General features: G+C 41.0%; 4 protein-coding genes and 4 non-coding genes across 14 annotated transcripts; 6 read left to right on the forward strand and 2 right to left on the reverse strand.

Moving 5' to 3' along the window:
• Nucleotides 1-934: 934 nt before the first annotated feature.
• usp20 (ubiquitin specific peptidase 20) lies at nt 935-11992 on the reverse strand. Of its 7 annotated transcripts, none has more exons than XM_028418164.1 (25): nt 11776-11992; nt 11439-11547; nt 11101-11154; nt 10827-10889; nt 10596-10736; nt 10395-10497; nt 10176-10245; nt 9978-10091; nt 9803-9902; nt 8855-9365; nt 8622-8771; nt 8309-8421; nt 7939-8111; nt 6668-6762; nt 6529-6562; nt 6408-6453; nt 6129-6309; nt 5893-6019; nt 5645-5814; nt 4799-4880; nt 4456-4564; nt 4269-4371; nt 4127-4195; nt 3874-4042; nt 935-3605 (listed from the first exon to the last, which is right to left on the reverse strand). In XM_028418164.1, the coding sequence occupies exons 2-24, from the start codon at nt 11514-11516 to the stop codon at nt 3885-3887; spliced, it is 2844 nt and encodes a 947-aa protein (XP_028273965.1). In that variant the 5' UTR covers nt 11517-11547; nt 11776-11992; the 3' UTR covers nt 935-3605; nt 3874-3884. The 7 variants fall into 7 exon arrangements, with proteins under 7 accessions (XP_028273965.1, XP_028273964.1, XP_028273963.1 ...); XM_028418163.1 differs by having other exon boundaries at nt 3476-3602; XM_028418162.1 differs by lacking the exon at nt 935-3605 and adding an exon at nt 3613-3744.
• A 1523-nt stretch (nt 11993-13515) lies between these two features.
• On the forward strand, nt 13516-15655 carry rpl7a (ribosomal protein L7a). Its single transcript, XM_028418702.1, has 7 exons — nt 13516-13672; nt 13860-14009; nt 14232-14372; nt 14603-14682; nt 14931-15061; nt 15367-15436; nt 15516-15655. The coding sequence occupies exons 1-7, from the start codon at nt 13531-13533 to the stop codon at nt 15618-15620; spliced, it is 819 nt and encodes a 272-aa protein (XP_028274503.1). The 5' UTR covers nt 13516-13530; the 3' UTR covers nt 15621-15655.
• Nucleotides 13720-13792, forward strand: LOC114444260 (small nucleolar RNA SNORD24). The gene has a single exon (XR_003671537.1). It is a non-coding gene; the product is annotated as a small nucleolar RNA SNORD24 (small nucleolar RNA).
• Nucleotides 14073-14143, forward strand: LOC114444262 (small nucleolar RNA SNORD24). Its single transcript, XR_003671539.1, has one exon. It is a non-coding gene; the product is annotated as a small nucleolar RNA SNORD24 (small nucleolar RNA).
• LOC114444259 (small nucleolar RNA SNORD36) lies at nt 14454-14526 on the forward strand. Its single transcript, XR_003671536.1, has one exon. It is a non-coding gene; the product is annotated as a small nucleolar RNA SNORD36 (small nucleolar RNA).
• On the forward strand, nt 14739-14813 carry LOC114444258 (small nucleolar RNA SNORD36). The gene has a single exon (XR_003671535.1). It is a non-coding gene; the product is annotated as a small nucleolar RNA SNORD36 (small nucleolar RNA).
• Nucleotides 15656-15952: 297 nt separating the features above from the next.
• Nucleotides 15953-17873, reverse strand: surf1 (SURF1 cytochrome c oxidase assembly factor). Its single transcript, XM_028418701.1, has 9 exons — nt 17690-17873; nt 17518-17584; nt 17279-17406; nt 17114-17196; nt 16787-16978; nt 16635-16707; nt 16394-16556; nt 16218-16299; nt 15953-16143 (listed from the first exon to the last, which is right to left on the reverse strand). Exons 1-9 carry the CDS (start codon nt 17750-17752, stop codon nt 16077-16079), a joined length of 918 nt encoding a protein of 305 aa, XP_028274502.1. The 5' UTR covers nt 17753-17873; the 3' UTR covers nt 15953-16076.
• Nucleotides 17860-20448, forward strand: surf6 (surfeit 6). The gene is made up of 4 exons (XM_028418699.1): nt 17860-18077; nt 19058-19270; nt 19369-19439; nt 19545-20448. Exons 1-4 carry the CDS (start codon nt 17978-17980, stop codon nt 20238-20240), a joined length of 1080 nt encoding a protein of 359 aa, XP_028274500.1. The 5' UTR covers nt 17860-17977; the 3' UTR covers nt 20241-20448.
• The last annotated feature ends 187 nt before the right edge of the window (nt 20449-20635 follow it).

Consider the following 20635-nt stretch of genomic DNA (forward strand, 5'->3'; position numbering starts at 1 on the left):
CACCATTAACTGTATAAAGATAGACAACAACTTGACTGCCCACTGGTGGCTGTCTGCAGTATAGGTCATAGGGGTCTATGACCTTCTCCATGTTAGTGGATGGGACACAGACCTAACAAATTAAAAAAAACAAATGATGGCTTGCTAGTTTTTCATCACACCTGATCTGCATCCAAATGCTTAGATATGTTAATATTTAATGAGTTATGTATGCTAAAATATGTCATGCCCCCTGGTTTTGTTGGGCTGCTCGGTCTTCAGCTGTGTTTCTGGTTGTTTTGGGTGTTTTTGTGTTTCATGGGTTTTGGTTGTGGTTGCTGTTTTATGTTGAAAGTCCTGTTCTCCTTGTGTATCCCTGTCAGTTTTACTTCCTTGTGTTTTCCCTCCATGGTGATTGCTCGCCCCGCCCAAACGTGGTTCACCTGTGTCTTGTTAACCGTCTGTATGTAAGTCCTGTGCTCCCCTTTGTCTGTTTCGCTTCCTGTGTTGCCTGGCGTTCCTCTGTTTCTTCATCCTGTTTCTTTGAAATGTTTTTGGCTCTCTCTCTCTCTGTGTGTTTTCTGTCTTTTGGAGGTTTTGGTTTTTATTTCTTCTTCCAGCTTTATGTTAGGAAAGCTCACCTTCTGTTTGACCTTTGTTTTTATTAGGCTGCATTTGGGTCCCCCTGAACTCTAGCCTTAACATAAACTATCATGCTTCATATGGTTTTACGTGGTTGTCAGTTGCAGCCTCTGTTTTCTTACATTTTTTATTGGCCCTCGGCTAATTTCTTTTTTTTTTTCATCCTTAAAAAGAAAACAAGTTCAAATCCAAGACCAGGCAATTTTAATCATTTAACCAGTAATTACATCAGTTATACAGACATTAAGACATTCCATAGAACTGAGGTCAACCACTTAAGTTCCATGTTATTGAAGCATCACCACTGTCATGACCACAAGCTACACACCGTCAAACACAGGGAAAACATGAGCCAACGAAATGCCTGTCATGTGTCTGAGCCCGACCACAGCGATGCTTGTAACGTCTGGTGAAATGGAAATCTCACACGCACAGCTGCGTGCTGCAACACAAGCAGACGCACACAGCTGGGCATAATTCAGTAATTACCACTCAGGAATTCTTAACACTGCTGCACCACGGTAAGCTGCACGGCCCTAGTCTTGGCTGTCAGCTCTACAATCTGCCGTCCAGTATCTACTCGACAACAGAGCTATGAGATTGCACAAAGATTTGGCTTTTTTTTTTTTTTTATTTCATTGCACATACTCCCCCCAGAAAGTCTCCTAACATACATGTAAAGTTTAATATTATCTCCTATAGTTACAGTTTGGAAGTGTGAGAAAAGAAAACTTACTCTAGAAAGGGACAGATCAGTGGCAGACATCTTGACAAGTTTAATTCAATCTAATGACATTTAATAATGGCTTATAGTTTAGTTCAGAATCCTTTTGGCCCCGCACTACTGCAGAGAAGTTCCTAGTCTCAAAAGCAGACACACACACACACTGCAATGTTGTATGATGTATTTTCCTCAGGTCTGTTTTCAGGCATTTTATAGGCTATTCTAATTTAAATGAGCTTAGAGTGTTACACAGCCAAATCAATAAGAAACAATAAGAACTAATAATTAAAATCATGTGATCTCCCCCCCATAATAAAAGAACACTGTTTGGGCTTCATTTATAGGCACTGTGTTCCAAAGTAGGCTGACTGTCTTGCAGGTCATGGCGTGCTGAATTCATCATAGTCTGTGTATTTCATCTTGCAGTACACTCATAGTATTTCACTTTTAATTGTGGCGGTGTTGCTAATAAAAACAAAAAATGCAGAACTGAAAACAACTGTCCCTCCATCAAGAGGGTAGCGAAAGTGAAATGTTCCGAGTTTCAGGAGGAAAACTGAAAAATGTTTAACTCTTTCAGAAAGGCAGAAAAATAAAACATTAAAAAACTGCATACATGGTTGTATAGGTAACATTTTACTGGTTAAAAAAATACCATAATATGACCTAGAGGCCCCATCATCGGGCTAAACGTGCAGCTAATCACAGATTAGACTATCTGGCTGAATCAGTTTTGACAGTTTCATGTTCCTCTGACTGGCACTGCAGTATTTTGACATATCCGCTGTGCCAAATGGTGTACATGTTGTGAAATAATATGAGAAAACCCCTCTGGAAGCAGATGTTCTGACCATTTGTAACTCTTAAAATCTACAGTTCTGTCATATTTTTGCCAATAATTCCTGCTTTATTTATACTGTAAATTATATTTAGTTTTAATCTCTAATTTTATGCAAGCTTAACAAAAAACTGGTGTCATCTGTGCCTTGATATAGTATTTTATTTAATATGGCTCAAGGGATTTCGGTGTAAAGTCAAACTTTTTTTTTTTAAAAGAATAACATTTTTGGCTTTCAGTCTGGTATTTATTAACGATCATGAATTACATGTCATATTATCCAAAAGGGAATGTAATGCTAGGAGCTGCTGGACTTATGCACATGTGCATAGTTGAAAAAAATACACCAGAATATTAATTTACCAAAACAACCCACGGTGTATTAATAACCAGTGGAGAGAGGTGTTTGGTACATTAACTCGTAACATGAAACATGTACACATTTTTCTCATCATATGGAATTTTTGGAAGGACCTGGTAGCCCAACATGCAATATTAGGAAATTATACAGAAATCAAAAAATAGGATGTAATTAGCTGTGTTGCGCTTCTGAAAGTGTGCTGAGTTTATGCTAAATTGTCATATGTTGGGATAAAACATCATTTAATCCAACACTCTGGTCAACTACGTTCATTTACACTGTGATGTTCCAGAATGATTTGTATTTAACTCTTATGAGAGAAGCCACTTAGGCTATTTTGTCCCTCCATATCTCTATGATGTTAGCATTCATATCTACATGTCCTTATGCCTAAGCCAGTATTTTTATTATTTTGAGCACGTAAGCAGATAAATTATTGTTGATTTGAGCAAAAACGAACTCATCCTGTCATTGAAGTGAGAACCTAATGGTTCAAAACATAACTGCTTCTGCATGCATTTTGAACCTAAAAGTTGCCTTAGAACTCACACATGCACATTTTACAGCTGTTTGTTTTATATCATTGCACTGGTTAAAACAAACAGACTTCCATTCCTGAGGGCTCATTGCACTGTGTATTTAAGGTTGGAGGTGCAAAAGTTGGATTCATTTAAGATCTCTTATGTTATGTCTGACCCTGTTGCTATGCAACTCTTAAATATGCATACAACAACAAAAAAAAAGCTTGATAATGTCTCTTGGTTGTTACTTCCAAAGAAGAAGAAATGTCTAAACAGCAATCTGCTGCTGTGATCTCCACGGCGCGCTAGCAGCTGTCCGCCTGCTGCAGCCAGGTTAGCAGCACAGGATACTCACTTACAGTCACTACAGCAGCCACTGACACAGCAAAAACAGCTTTTTTTTCTTTTTCTTTTGTTTAATTACACCTTAACACTGAGGAGTTTCCTCCTCTTGTAACATGGCTTCAGAATGATACGCTGCTACATTTACAAAGTGCTCACAACGGCGCTTCTTCACCATGGTGCAAAATTCCTCAGCTTCTTGTGAGGACAGGAGTGGAAAAGGGAATTAGAAGGGGAAAGTTGAGAAACAAAATGAGAAGCAACTCCAGAAGCCTGGATTTATACAGATATTTATAGGTCTTCAGTATTCTTTGCTGCATGTTGGAAATCCTGCTCTCTGCTGGCCAGAAAGAATTCATGAGCTCATGTGGATGACGTAACGAAAACTGCTTCCAGTAAACTGCTACACATCAGCCAAATGGAAGGCGCTGCAGTATATTTTGCTCATACACATAGAGAATGTTACCTCTCTTCATCTCAAAGTGCTCTTGTCTCTGCCTCAATCTTGCGCTCTCCGTGCAGGCTGTCGGGGTCAGCTGGTACCACCGTTTGTCTCACTGCAATCTCGGGCCCTCCGCCATAAATACCCAACAAATACTGCCAAGTCTCCTCTGAGATCTGACCATAATCTGCACCTGAAGCGAGAAACACATAAAAAAACACCTCTATAACTTCCTTTTTATATTTTACGTGCCTTTTAAGTTTGTACTTGGGTTTACCTTGCTTAAGTTGAATGTGTCCTCCTTTCATAACCCCAATTTTACTGTTGTCGATGGGACCGGGCGGCTCTGCAGAAACAAAGGATTCTGTAAAGAGAGAACTTTAATGCACTGCTGTATTTATCCACCTATGCGTTCATACCATTATCTTTGCCCTTCACAAAGCTCTCCCACTCTCTGAACCACTGCATGCTGATACACAGAATCACTGTCGGAGCCTCCTCAGCCTGAAACTCTTTGTTCAGCTGCAGACAAGAGAGAAAATAAAACTCGTTCTACACAAAAGCATAAAGACACATTAGACACACAAGTGTACCCCTGCAGAATACCTTGATGAAGGTGTCTATTTCTATTTTTCTGCGTTTAGCCAGAGCTTCAATCTCCACTTGACAGATGGCACACATGTACAGGTGGTTTACTGCAGGGCCGCCTCCAAATCTGAGAACAGAAAAACATTTTAAAGAAGCAAGCTTTTGGTTTATGAGTAGTTTTTAAGGGGGTGGTCTGGTCTGAGAAGGGTTAAGTCAGCTGGATTTATGGGCCAGACCTGAGCCAGACAATCCATTCTGACAGCAAGGCATAGAACATTTATGCAAAAATATATAAAATCCTACATGGCACACACACTTTCAAGCAGCATTGTATATTTCTAGCACCACAAATTATGTTTACCTGTTGTAAAGATACTCCCAAACATTCTGGGGAACAATCACCACCAGATCATCTATGTAGTGGTATTTATTAGGTGGGATCCCTGTGCAGAGATCAAAAATATTGAAAGTTAATGCAGAAAATAAAACAAATTATTGCTCAAAATCCACACCCTCGATCTTTTTGTCTTTATGAATTAAATGGTGGCAAAATCAATACAGCTATAAGTTTGGAAAGATATTGTGGGGTTGAATAAAATCAGTAACCTCCTCTCAGCACTGCCTGCTATCATTTAGTGGTTTTTAAATGTAAAAGCTTATTATGGAATGCAGTAGGGGTGTAGGAAAAAATTCGATTCTGTGAAATATCCCAATATTTTATTTGGGGATTTTTTATTAATTATTTATGAGCAAACATTAATTTCAGCGTCTTACTTTTGTGGTGCACACTGTCTCTTTAAGCAGCTCTGCTTAAGCCACCATACGAAGTTGTTTATTCTCTAGTCTCGCGGTCGTTGTTACACAGCTCAATGTTGACACTGAACATGGCTGACACGAGATACGAGAGGTGTGTATACATATACACACACACATAATCGCAATATATCGTCTTTGTTACAGTATCGGGATATATCGTATATTGTATTGTATCGTGACATGTGTATCGTGATATGTATTGTATCGCCAGATTTTTGCCAATACACAGCCCTAGAATGCAGCATGCTTAAAACCAATTATTCATCCCGGAACAAATTAAAGCAGATTCCTAACTTTAAAATCAGTAAAAACTATGTTCATTAATTTGTTAAATCATTAGTAGTAAACTGATTTTTCAGTGGTTTTCCAGTGGATGCATAGAATAGCATACCTCCGTGCTGACAGAGAAATGTGTGATTGCTGATGGGGCCGGGCTCTGCGAAAGTGTTAAACTTGTTCAGCCACTCTCTGGAGATGTAGAACTGCAGCAGGCTGGGCTCCTTCATGTTAGCAAGAGCCACAACCTTCTGCCTCTCTCGTACTGACTCCTCACTACTTTTCCTGCAAAGATCCATAGAAACAAACAGTCAGTGAGAACACCTTCAACGGCTCAGAGTTCAGGCGTGGTCCTGTCCTCACCTATAGAACAACACATAAGCCTCTGCGTTCTGCACCACCGTTTCATGGACTTCTGTGACATACTGGTCATCAAACTCGTACCACTGGCCATTGATCACATTCTGACAGTAAGCTATGTAGTGTCCACCTGCATAAAAGCATGAGAGATAACAATTTACCCTCCACAGATACAATCAAACATGTCAACACGCCAAAAATGAAATGCACTTATCAGTAAAAAAGAAGATATCTCATACTTCCTGCTGTGCCGTGGTGACAAATCACTGACAGCAGATCGTAGGTGGTGACTTGTGAAGGACTCTCTTTGGCCAGGAAAGGTCTCATGTCCAGGCCCTCCAACGGGAACGACACATGGCTGCTGATCTTGAACGAATACATGACCTCATGGCGGAAACGTTTCAGGTGAATGCACAGAATCTATATGTCGAACAGAGAGGGGAAAAAAGTCATGCAGCTGACATACTCTAATCAAAACTAAACTCATTAGCTGCAAGAGGAAAGAGATGTGATTGTACCTCCGGAAGTTTAAGGACCTTGCAGTATTTGACACCATTTCTTAACCTACAGAAGACACCATACATTGTAAATACATCCATATGAGGAGAAACGATTCAGTTTCAAATTGTAATAACTCACTTTTTACATCGCTCACAGCTGTACATGTTGTCTCCTGTGTTGGGAAAAATGCACCTACATGTAAATTCTCATATATCTCTCTATATATAATTCTATACTAGTATCAGAGCAGACATCACCACATCATGGCACTGTTTACCTTTGAGTTCATCTGCAGCAAAAAAGGCAGCAAGGCAGTCCTCTAGTGTTACCATGGGACCCCAGAACCAACTGGGGATACACGAGACTACAAACCTGTGCAGAGGAACAACAAACAGAACCAAACTTCATGTGTCAGAAGCAACTTTTACAATTAAATGAGCCCAATAGCAAAGACGCCTTGAATGCTCAGGACCTGAACACCTGATGCCCTGAAAGGTTCACTGCTCATATTTCCTCATCTTGTGCAGAGTGGTGTTGCCACTAGAACAAGGCCACTGGGGAACCCACACTTATATTGTCCTACTTTCTACTCCACCCTGCCTGAGTCAGTTTGTAGAAGGCTTTTATTATCTGACAGGTTCAGGACAGAGAGCATCGTATTTTTCTCCTATATTATCCTTTGAGCTCCTATTTTGCTGCTAGATGTTTCACAAATCAAAACAGGAAGCCAGACCATTTTCTCACTAGACGTGTAGAGAATTAATAAGCCTAAATTATAGATGTCTAAGAGTAAAAGCAAAGCTAAGTCCTGTGCCTCAATAAAAATGCTAGACAACTACATCCAGTCTTCTTCCTTCACGACAGAATAAATTGAAAAGCAAATCTGCTTCACCTCCCTCTGTGGACCTTAAAAATGCACCATCACTCCTGTTTGTGGCTCAACACTCAAATCTTGTCCTTCAGAGCCTTTCTTAGTCTACCTAATCTCTCTGACCCATCAGTCTAAAGTGATTCCAGATGGACAAACCACACACGTAGTTTTGTCTCCCATCGCATGACCAGATGGAATGGAAGCAAACTTGGCAGGAAGTCAGCAAAAAGCTCGTCAGTATACATGCAGAGGCGGGTAAAATGCATTGAAGTGAATCAGCTGTGGTATCTCTCCACTGCTGTAACTGATAAAGTGATAGCATCAGGGTGCTTCATATTATAATGTGGTGCTTCATGAAAATATTTGGGAATTAAAGCACGTAGCACCGTAAGGGTGGGTAACATGGTAAATATGTTGGTGTGTCAGACGTGGTGAAGCCTACATGCCCTCACCTGCACCAACTACAGTACAGCAGTATGGAAGCTACTGTAAATAGGCCGTAACTCCCAAGCCCAGGAAACATAAACTCATAATAAATTTCACAAGAAGCGTGACAACTCAAGATTCTACTTGCCACCGTACTCTGTCTTCTCTTCAAAATACAGCTAATCTCCAATTACATCTAAATATGAGGTAAAATGATCCTGAAGCATGACAGTTAAATCTGCTGCACTGACCGGCGGATGGAGTCCATGATGTAGGAGATCCATCCCTGTGAGCCGTAGGTGTCGGGACACACGCCAGTCTTGACTGGCAGGTTCTGGTGGATGGATGAGTGGAGCTTTGCCAAGTCCTCTTTACCAGGAATAGGGAGGGATAGGTCTTGGAAGGTTTCCACTGTAGTAGAGACCTGACATACATTCAGAGAGCCTGTTACCTTCAAGTAATAAAACAACTTCAGATAATTCATGTTTCAATTGTGATCGTTCTTATTTTTGTATGCATATTTTTTATCATTCCAACTATATAAAATTCTCCTTAGAAGTCACATATAATGAACATATCGGTAGCATCCCCTGGTGTTCAACCATGTGAAGCACATCTCACCCTGTCACAGGTTAAACACTGAACCAGACTGAGAATGGAGCCGTCAAAGATGTCGGAGATCACACTGCGATAGTGACTCTGCTTTTTCTTCCTGGACGTGAGCAGCAGCTGAGCTGGAAGACACACAATGGCACAAAGGACACCATTAGAAGACGAGACTTCTCCACCACATTGGCAGATTTACTATAACATCTCTACTACTTCTGCTCTACTAACTTCTTTCAAATGTCAGACATGTTAATTAAAGCCTGGCCATTGTATTGGTTGATTATATCTGCTTGTATTGTCTAAAAATGAACTCCTGAATCCTGACCTTTTTTAAAAGCATATACAGGTCCTGCGGAGCGAAGCGGACTTGAGCGTGGAGGACTGGAGGACAGTTTGGGATGCAGCTCCTGAAGGGTTCGCACAGGACTACAGGGAGTGGACTGAGGCTGGGTCATTGATGCTTCATTGTCTGGCTCTAGAAAGCAGCACATTGAGGGCATGAAACACTGGAAACAGATGACCTTGGAACATCACATTTTGCCCTCTTGCTCCATGTACCTGATGCGTTGCTGCTCTGAACTTGCTGCCCTTGCCCTGTATTGGATGTCTGGTTATTCTCTTGACTTTGGACCTCAGTGTTGGGGGTTGGTGCTACCTCTTCTTCCTCCCCCCTCTCAGAACCTCCATCCTCAACTGCTGTATCCACATCTGCATCCTCATCCATCTCCTGTGAGCCTCCACGGAGAGGTGAGCCAGACACCTTCCTTTCCTTCAGCCTCTCCTTCTCCGAGATCAACGTGCCGCTACCCATCATTCCTACTGTTGGTGACCTGACCCCATCGCACTCATCCTGCATGAGCAGCTCACTGTCGCCCACACCTCCTCCCTCGCCACGGTCGCTGCTAGACCCGGAGTCACAGGATAGGAATTCGTCCTCAGATGGGGAGCGGTCTCCATCTCTTCTGTCCTCGCCGTCACTTCCATCCCCACTCATGTTGCACTCTGTCAGAGGCTCCTTCAGCTCCTCATGTAACTGGTCCATCAGGCAGCGCAGGAACTCCTGAGTGTCCTGGAGCAACAAAACCACTTTGTTTGATTCAAAAGAAGGATGAGCATATATGGCTACATCTTATCTAAGAATCATGTGTATGTGGGGAATTTTTGCATTAACTCAAGTCACACTCAGATCTGTCTTGAGTTGTTTACTTGTCTGTGTATTTGAAGAGATAATTCTGTTATTTGCCTTATTTCTTTCTTGAGAAACAGACACAGATCTAGATGTCTTCTCAGTGTTTGTGAGTCTTTAGATATGAACTGACGTAATACGATATGAGCTTATCTTAAAATGCATCTGTGACTTGGTCTCATTCTGAAGAGGTAAGATGGCTATAAATAAACGTGACAATGCTTTTGTTATTCGGAATTCATTTAGTCAATACACAGCAGTATAAAAGCAAAGACAGAGACACTGTCAAGCCGTTGTTGAGTGACACCAGGTGTAGTTACCTGCTTGGTGCTTGCCCCTACCTGCTGAGCGTAACCACGAAACATGGGGTTTACTAGTTTGATGCCATGGGACAGGCTGGTAGGAACGACATAGCTGGGCCTGAGAGAGCAACAGATACAATAAAGAATGACTTTAAGATGTTTTGATGATGTCTTTACGTCACACGTGTTTTACCGTTTTTTATGCCAGAGCTCTGAGATGAGTTTCTGGTAGCTTTTGCACAGAGCAGGCTTCTTATCAGTGCGCACCAAACCACTACAGTCCAGGAAGAACTGGGTGAGAGGAGGACTGGTGATGAAAGAGAGCGAGAAACACGTCAATAACTCAATCAGGGACACACAAACGTGTCAAACAGAGAGGAAGTGAAGTCACCAATTGGACAGGGCTTGAAGAGCTGCATTCATGTAGCAGGAGTTTCCAATATTTTTCATTCCTGTCAAGCCTACAACAACAACAAACAAACACACACAAACAGCTTGTTATCTGCTCAGAAAATGTTTAAATTACATGTCTAGGGTAGAACAGACAGGATTATCATCCCTAACCTGGAAGTTAGAAGCTGATTTTTTAAAGGTAAAGTTGACAGAATACCTCTGGGTTTAAGCTCATCTTCCTCTGATTCTGAACCTTCTTCCTCTGCCACAGCGATCGGTACTGCTTTTAGTGGGTGACCTAAAGGCTGGGGAGCTGCTTCCTGAGGAAATGATTCATAGATACCATAAAAATCATGTGTTTCTTTTTCATTTAGATTCATCAAACAGGCAGGTGAGTTTCGCTGGGCTACAGTTGTACCTGCTCTGCGGCTTTGCAGTGGTGGGGTGCAGCAGGTATGGGCACCAAGGCAGGCCTGTGCTCCAGAAACACCTCCCGCTCACAGATGTAGCACCAGATCCTGAACGTGGTCAGGTTCACTGTCAGGTTGTGCTTCTTAGCCTAATGTAAAAAAAAATCATTTGGTGGAGTCTGTTTTAACTAATGTGACATAGTGCCTCTAACAGACAGACTTATAAAATAAGATTTTACCTGTGCATGCAGGGTGCTGTGATCAGAGTAGGACTCTCCACAGCCAACATATGGGCAGTCGTTCTATGGAACAGAAACAGTGTGAAGAAAGACTATTAAACCTGTCTATATATAAACATGGCATTAGATTCACCTACCACATTATCATCAATTATTAAGCATTCACCTGGCCTTTCTTTCACAAACGATTTTACGATAAGTGCAGTAATAGTTGCTGATGTAAACTTTTGTGTGAGCTGCACAACCAGCCCATTGAAACAGGATTCAACCTCACCTGCAGACAGGCCCACAGGTTCGGTCCACCGGCTCCGCATGCCTGGCAGGTCCCCTGCAGACAGAAGCAGAGCAAGGCTGAAAATGATGCATAATTAAGAAAGTGAACACTCCACCTTTCAGCCTGGCTTTGAACCAGCCATCTTTAATGCCTGATTGGTATTAGGTGTCTATGATGATGTAACAACAACTGTATAATAACAATAACATTTAGCTAAAACATCTGGAATCAGTGCCAATATTAGCAAAGACACACATCCCTACATGTCTCTGTGGTGTGGCAGACACGGCTAATGACCTGCACTGAGCATCATCTAATGTCAATGAGTGAAAACCCACCTTAGATTTCTGAAGGAGGTCCTCCTTGGTCACCTCGCCTATTGAGTCCAGGTGAGGACAGACGTCTTGTTCAGCCATGGCCGCAGACTTTCTTTAAAGGGGTCGTCTGCTAATTGGACAGTAATAACACTGTCATAAGAGAGGCTGCTGTAGCTAACGTTAGCTTCATCATCTCAACACGATCTGCACCCACAGAAATAAAGTGCACTTCATTCCTGATTAGTATCAACACCATATATCGGATCTCTGCACTACTGTTAAAGTGGCACCTTCATAATAACCTTCCAGATATATGTACAGCTCTGCAAAATTAACAAAAAAAGGGCCTTATGTTTACCTACGAGTGCTCAGAAATCATTCCCCGGCTGTAGCGATGACAACAGCAGTTATGAATGACTCGTATTTACCAGCACCAACGGCTGCCACGATGCTAATGCTTATTTTTTATCTTCTTGTAAACAACCCATGATGAATGCGAGCAGGCGACTGTGTTGCCAGCAAGATACCGAAGAAGACAAGCTGCGCGACGCAATACCCCGGTCCACCATCCCCAAACAAACCCCCACCCCCATCTGCGGCGCAGCGCAGCGCGGCCCGGCACGGCACGGCACGGCACGACGCAGAGCTGGAGGAGGAGGAGGAAATAACACGTCAGTCTGTAGTAGATCCAGCCCACTACACGTTAAAGAAGTGAAGAGAAATTAATTACAGTTAATCAACTGACCTGCATGGTCCATGTCATTATAGATAGATAGATAGATAGATAGATAGATAGATAGATAGATAGATAGATAGATAGAAAATACATTTTAATAAAGCAGTAATATTTAGTTTTGGCAAAATCCATGTTTACGGAAGTGACGTGTCACTGTACACCTCTGAAACGAGTCCCACGTGTCCAATGCGCTTTAAAGTCTTCCCACTTTTGTAATTAGATTATTCTTGGATTATTCCTTTATTCATTTAGTATATAAATCTAGTAAATCACGAATAAGCACATGAATATGCTATTTGTAACAAATACGCTTGAAGTTTATTATAAACTTTATATGAATGTTACAACACAGATTCTGGATCAGTCTTCCATGTTTTATAGCGATACAACTGTAACTGTACAATCTGACTTCAGGTCGGTTTACTTGAAGCTACGTAATCACGCTGCAAGCCTCGCGGTATTTACGCTACCCAGAATCCTTAGGTCTTCCTTTCTGCCTGAACCGACATGGTGGGTGCATAGCCGTTGCTTCTGAGGAAATGTTTTAGCTGCTGTATCTGTTTGCATCCTTGCCAGTGTGCTTACTATTTTATTGTTGAATGTTTGTATAAGTTATTTTAGGTCTGTGTGTAGAAGTAGTGTCGGTATTTTTGACCGATGCCGTGTTATTTTTGGTTAAAACTTGGTTGAACAGAAGTGTAGCCGGCACGGGCAGCGCTATGAGTCCCGGTCAGAGGCTAAAGCTAACGCTTGTGGAAACACGTGAATTCGGTTACACCTGAGGTTTATTAGTCAGTTTTCTCTTTTGTGAATATGTTGTAGTTTATTACTGTTATCGGTAACACTACGACTATATTGAATAGGACTGCAAGGGTATCTAGCCTTTAGTAAATTTTAAGTACGAGTCAAGCTAGCTTCCCGGTTAAGAGAATGGGCCTCAGCATTTCCCCCTTTGGAATAAACGGTAACGTTAAATTTGGCAGCCATAGCTTTAAGTGGGATACGTGTACAGTGTTTTTATGTGATCCTTGTGTATGTAGTTTTAAAATTCTTGAACAGTTCTACGTGTAACTAGCTGCATCCTCTTTAGCTCAGGCTATATAGCGTGCCCTCAGCAGCAGTATAGCAGCACAGGGATTTGCTAGTTCTATCCATTGATGGGATCTACTGTTATTTTTTACCGTAAGCGCTCTAACAAGTGGTCATGAGAATTGCATGTTGATATATTTTGGAAAATGAAATGTGGTTATAGGCTAGTGTTGGAAGTGTCATGCTAAGCAATGGTTGCTATAATTCATCTAATACATGAGCAACATTCTTGCTGAACTTTGGTAATGCTACAAAGTTGTCATTGAAGTGTGTGAAGTTTGATTTGTGATGTTTCTGTTTTCTCTGCAGCCTAAGGGAAAGAAGGCTAAGGGGAAGAAGGTGGCACCTGCCCCTTCAGTGGCCAAGAAACATGAGGCCAAGAAAGTTGTGAACCCCCTGTTTGAGAAGAGGCCAAAGAACTTTGGCATCGGTAAGCTCTAGCTCTATCTGGGATATGAGGATAAGTTGAAGTACTGGTGCAGATGATGTAAAAGAATATTTGCTATCTTAAGATCACTGATGACAATTTCCCACCAAGATCGCTGATGCACTTCAGAATAGGAAAAATCATGTGGTGTTCATTTGTCAGCTACTAAGCATTTGATTTCCACTTTCAGGCCAGGATATTCAGCCCAAGCGTGATTTGACACGTTTTGTGAAATGGCCTCGCTATGTCCGCCTGCAGAGGCAGCGTTCCATCCTCTACAAGCGTCTGAAGGTTCCCCCTGCAATCAATCAGTTCACCCAGGCTCTGGACCGCCAAACAGGTAAGATTCTGAACTGAACAGCGACGTTCTCACACAATCAGATGTGTTTTTTTCCTTTATTTTTACAAGTGATGTGAAAGAATATTACTGTCTGATCAGTTGTGCTGACTATTTCCACCAAGATCACTGATGTATTTGAAGAAATCCTTAACTTGCTGTAGAGTAAATTGCATGCAGCCATAATTTGTGGACAATTTGTTTATGTACTGTTTTCTTCCACAGCTACACAGCTGTTCAAACTGGCCCACAAGTACAGGCCAGAGACCAAGCAGGAGAAGAAGCAGAGGCTGCTGGCCCGTGCCCAGCAGAAGGCAGCTGGAAAGGGAGATGCCCCAACCAAAAGGCCTCCTGTCCTCCGTGCAGGTAAGAGTTAAAAGCCTTTGTGAAGATGTGTACTAGCTGAGACTGTAGATTCTGTTCATAGTCTTGTTTAATGTGGCCAAACTGCAGTGATGACCTGAATTTCTTCACCTGAAACCTAGAGTGATGTCCTTTGAGCTTTTTAACCCTGAGCACTGGCCTGAATAAAAAATAAATAAATAATTGTCTGGGTGTTGGCACATCAGAAGTAATGGTTCTGTTCTTATCTACAGGTGTAAATACTGTCACCTCTCTGGTGGAGAGCAAGAAGGCCCAGCTGGTTGTCATTGCCCACGATGTCGATCCTATTGAAGTAAGAGGCAGAACATACTTTGAGCTTAAATTAAGTTAAATTTGAAATGTGGTCACTGGCAATGATGTCTGAATTTCTTCACCTGAATCCATTGTGTGGATCAAAACACGAGCTTTTTAACCCTGAGCAGAAACCACAAATCCAAAGTTCACAGTGAACACTAGGATATTGTTTTTGATAGGATGATTGTTTAATCATGTGTTTCTATAGTACTAATACGTGGTCCTATGGTTACCTTGCTTGTTTAGCTCGTCGTTTTCCTGCCTGCTCTGTGCCGTAAGATGGGCGTTCCATACTGCATCATCAAGGGCAAGGCTAGACTGGGCAGACTGGTGCACAGAAAGACATGCACCTCAGTTGCTTTCACACAGATTAACCCGTAAGTATGACCATAAGCTGAGCTTTGTTTTCTTTCCCAAATGTGATAGCATGCATTATTGTCAATGTTTGATTGGTTATAACTGGAATCAATTGGTTAAGAGTTGTTCTTATCTTAATTTTGTCTCATGATTGAGCAGTAGTAATTGCTGTTCATTTTGTCTTTGTGTTTTTACATGAAAATTAGTAGGAGCTTTAACATATCTCAATCAGTGTATGTGCTGCTTTGTAATCGCTTGTAACTTCTTCAGAATCAGTTGATAGTCTTTAGAAAGAACTGCATTGACTGGGTTTCTTTTCTTCTAGTGAGGACAAAGGTGCACTTGCCAAGCTTGTGGAGGCCATCAAGACCAACTACAATGACAGATATGAGGAGGTGTGTGTACTGGTGGTTGTCTCAACAAATTATATGTTTGTATATGAATCGCTTACAATTTGTAACCTTTATTTTTCAGATCCGTCGTCACTGGGGAGGTGGAATCATGGGCCCTAAATCCACAGCTCGCATCACTAAGCTGGAGAAGGCGAAGGCCAAGGAACTGGCAACCAAGCTTGGTTAAATTGTTTGGAATAAAAAAAAATGTATGTCCTAAGAGGAGAGACTTTGTTTTTATTACTGTTCAAACCAAATACATGGTATTCTGGAACCTGATTGAATCTTATTCATTCAACGTGTGTAAATCACTTTAAACAAATGCTTATATTCTGCCTGTTTAAGAAGAAAGCTAGCGAGCATATTTTGGATCGGTTAATTAAGATTATCATGGTTTGATTGGTCTGATATTGTCTATATGGAAAAAAGATGGGGTTAAATGGTGAAAACAAGTAATGAACAGTTGATTGCAGCTCCTAAAAGGAAGTTATTTATTACATATATAAACAGGAGACTGCAGAATTTCTCACAGTTTAATTCAAGAGAAGCTATTTACATATTCAGTGAATAGGGTTTGATTTACTGAAATACAAATATACATGAGATCTGCACTGTGGAGAACTCGTAGCTTAGATGCTTCAAATCACAATTTCATCTTCTTGATGAACTTTGCATACCACATGTAGGAAGTAGTTGCACACAGACCATACCTAAGAAGAAACATGGGTCATTATTAAAAATGGCTTATCAAAGGTTCAGATTTAAATTGAAAGCCTCTGCCTACCATGTTATTATGTACTGCATGTGTTCATTCCTCAGTGTGACTCTGGTCTGGCCACCAACTGGTCCACCAGGAATAGTGCTCCCTGCATGTTAGAAAAACACATTGGCTACAGCATTTGTACTGATGCCACAGAATCACCATAGCATCATAGATTTTGTAGCTTATTGAGACCTCACCATAGTCAGCATCAATGAAGATGGGCTCAGCTCCAGTGATGCGGGACATCTCCTCCAAGTTGCGGTAATGCCAGCGGTTTCTCTCCATGTCATTGTTTGGTACAAAGGGCTTACGGATCTCTGTCAGTCTGACAACACCAACTACCTCCACCTCACCCTCAACCTGCAGAAAGACAGTATTACATTGGGTCAATAGGTGTATTTTCTACACATCATTCACATAAATTTAACTGATCCTAACCTGCCCCTTCGTTCTGGTCTCTGGTCTTATTTTCTGCCTCGGCACATATCCTCTGTTCACCAGGATTGTTACACTACATTGACACAAACAGGAAAACAATCAGTGACTGCTGTGCAGTTGATACAAATCAATGTTAAGATGTGGCCCCTTACCCGAGGTCAGTGCAGTAAAACGGGGTGATGACATTAGCACCACTCTCAGCACTGGAAGAGAGTCTTCCCGCCTCTCTGGCCTCTTTCTCTGGGTCAACAGGTGAGCGAGGCAGAATGTAAAGCTCCTTGGAGTGGTCATACTGTCCACGTACTCTCACCCTTCTGTACTCCAGGTTATTCAGCTCATGAGGACTGAGATGCAGGGAGAGACATGAGAAGAAAGATGACAATAAATGTAAATTATCATTGGTGCTTCTGGGGTAAAACAATATAGGATTTGAGTAGAGTAAACCCTATAATGCAGGTGTTGATGATGTGTTTACTTACTCAAGTGGAAGAGGAATAGGTTCAGCAGTTGTCAGTTGTGTTAGCTCATCAATCAATTTAAGTTTCCACTGACGCCTTTTCACCTTCACAGATATTAAAGGAATAGAATATAATGCAGCACCAATGAACACTTACACGTTTTATGTTACTTATAATAATTAGTACCTGCCAGGTTCCAAGGCCAAAGGTGGTGGCAGGGATGAGCAGCAGGAACCATTTGATGAAAGAGTCTTCTCCTGTCTCTCCTTTGACTGCTGTGGAGCTGCAGTGTCGCCCGAAGCTGATCAGCCTCCCTGGAAAAGTACAGTGGACAAGAACTAGATGTCATTCAAAGAGACGAGTTATTACCACATTTAGAGTTGGTCTCTGTTCACATATATTTTTGGGTTTCTGTTTTGTGTTACCGTCAGCACGCTTGAATATTGGAAGTCTGGGCAGAAATAAAGTCCCGTTGACGTGAATGACGTGAGTCTGTAATTATATCAAACATACGGAACTCTGATACAGTTTCTACAAGTGGTGTAAATGACATTCAGATTTTAACACATAAAGACGCAAAGAACAGAAATAACTTGCCTGTTTTTTCAGCGTTGGAAGCAGTCGACTGGAATAAGCCAGTAGGGATTTTAATGAGGCCATGTTCAGTCAAAACAGGAAAGGAAATGTAGTTAAAATCGATGAGATATCAAACTACATAAGAGCTACATAACCGACATGTTTCTACTAAGAGGGGGACCGATTTTGGTGTTGCTACTTCCGGTTTTCTGAGTTCCGCCCCGTTTGTTTTTACCCACGTGTGTACAGTCATGTGTTGACGTTTTTATCGACACATTTCTGCCTTTATGAGTCTTTTTAGGTGAATCTATGGTCGACATGGATCTCGCCGCTAAAGATTCGTACATTCAGAAACTTGCCAGTAAAGTCTTCTCCCACCGAGAGCAGGAGCCAAAGAAGAGACCGTTTGGTAATGTTAGCTAACTGTTTGCTAATCATGTCTGGTTGTGCTATTTTCTTAACTGCGAAAACTAAGGTGTAAATGTTTATGATTAACGTGCAAACTGTTGTAGAAACACACGGAAAGCTCAATTTGTATCATCAAACCTCCAGATAATAATGTATAATATAACACCAAAATAGCTGCTACATGCCTTTTTATCAGGGTTTTAATTGAAGAGATTATATATACATATTCCCTCTAATGTCCATGGTATGTGATTTAGTGATTCTAAAACATGATCAATTGTATAACTATGAGACAAATAACACACAGCTCTTTGAATCGGATTTAAGTAGCTCTTCTATTTAAGAGTCCAGCCCTTTATGTGACCTCTGGAGGCTGACACCTGTAATAACATTTTATGTACATATTTATCATGATATATGTACAGTCAGGCTCATAAATGAGGTAACAGGTCGCACCAAAATGTATATATATATATATATATATATATATATATATATATATATATATATATATATATAAAATGTATATATATATATATATATATATATATATATATATATATATATAAAATGTATGTATATATATATATATATCTGTTTGCCCTGTTACCCTCTGGGAGGCGCTACAGGTGCATCAGGACAAAGACAAACAGATTCACAAACAGCTTCTTCCCAAAAGCTGTAACCACCCTTTAATGTGCAATATTACATATCCAGATGGACAATACACAACATGTGCAATATTAGTAAATATTGCAAATATGTGTACATTTTCTTAATATCTTTTTTAATATCTCCTTTTAAATATCTTTCAAATACATTGCTTTTTTGCACTGAAACTGGTCCACGACTTTAATTTCATTGTACTTGTGTATAGTGACAATAAAAGGCATTCTATTGTATTCTATTCTATTCCTGATCAAATCTAACCACAAAGAAATGATGAAAATTAATTCTTATGTGTTGTTTTTCCGTCTGTAGTTCATTTTAAGGGTAAAAGTGATGATGACGCCCCAAAAAAGAAGAAAAGGTGCAAAAAGAAGCATAATAAAAACGAGGGCAGTGATGGGAAGTCACCCAAACTACAACAGAAGCCCTCGCCTTCTCTAGCACCACAGAAAAGTCCAACTACTGCCCAACTAAATGGTTCAAAACCTCAGAGCTTAAATGGAGCTGCAACACAGAAACCTAAAGGTAGTTTAGCCTTGAGTTCAGCAATGTTTTGTTGGTACTGTTTTGATACAGGGTTTTCTTTATGTAACGGGTTTATTTTGCTCTTTTTTTTCTTAAAGATTCCAGTTTCTCCACAGTAGATGTTTTGCGCAAGAGGCTACATGAAAAGATTGAAGAATCCAGAGGGCAGGTATGCAGCTGTGCAGGAAACCACAAGCGTTTTTCAGAGAATAGTGCTGTCACATACTACATTTAGTTTGTTACATATTAATCATGTCGACCCATCTTTTATTAGGGAGCTCCAAAGGATGCATTTTCAGAAGAAGTCCAGGCAAAGCGTGCAAAGAGAAAGATGGAGCGGGAGCGCAAGAAGAAGAAGAGGAAAGAATTTCGGATGAAGAAACTGGCTGAAAAAAACGGTCAAGAGCAGCCGCCAGAGATAAAACAGGAAGAACAGCCTCCCCCCGTCCCAAGCAAAAGAAATGAGACTGCTATTGTTTTCAACAAGGTAGAGATGGTGGAAGAGGAATATTATGTAGAGAAAAAGCACAACAAGAAGAACAAGAAACAGAGTATTAAGGGAAATGTGACGCCGCTGACAGGAAAAAATTTTAAGCAGCTGCTCGGCCGCGTGGAGGCTCGCAAAGCAAAGCTGGAAGAGCTGAGAGAGAAAGGTGATGAGGCAAAGGCCAACGAGATGGAAAAAAAGATCAAGTGGACCAACATGCTTTACAAAGCGGAAGGCATCAAAATCAGAGATGATGAGGACATGCTGCGTGCCTCATTGAAGAGGAAGGAGAAGATGAAGACTCAGAGGAAAAAGAGATGGGAGGCTCGTAGCGAGCACGTCATAGAAAAGATGCAGCATCGACAGGACAAGAGGCGGCAGAACCTCCGCAAACGAAGAATGCAAAAAATAGAGAACAAGAAAGGCAAGGCGAGGAAGAAGGGCAGGGTGCTGCCCGAGGACTTAAAAAAGGCCTCTGTTTAGAGGGATACCCTGCACCAGCTCTGAATGCATAAAGTGTCTTTGTATGGCAGTGGTATATTTACATAATGTTGACTCTCCTTCTGTACTATAATAATTTGCGTTCAGTGTTTGGGTCAATAAAATATCAATACAATATCCATACATAAATACAAGCTTCTAAGAGAATATCTTGACATTTTGATAAAATAAAAAAAATAAAAACACTTGATATCACATGTTTTGTTCAAGATAATTACAAGAAAAAGAGTCTATATTCAGCTTAAATCTTTGACAGGATAAATTCATAAGTTCATAAATGATGAAGGATCTTGCTCCTGAATGTAAACAGTTCCAGGAAATCCAGATGTGCGTCAGTCTGCATTTAAACCTTTAATAAAGGGAGATTCATGGATTTT

The sequence above is a fragment of the Parambassis ranga genome, chromosome 12, assembly GCF_900634625.1.
Source record: "Parambassis ranga chromosome 12, fParRan2.1, whole genome shotgun sequence".
NCBI lineage: Eukaryota > Metazoa > Chordata > Actinopteri > Ambassidae > Parambassis > Parambassis ranga.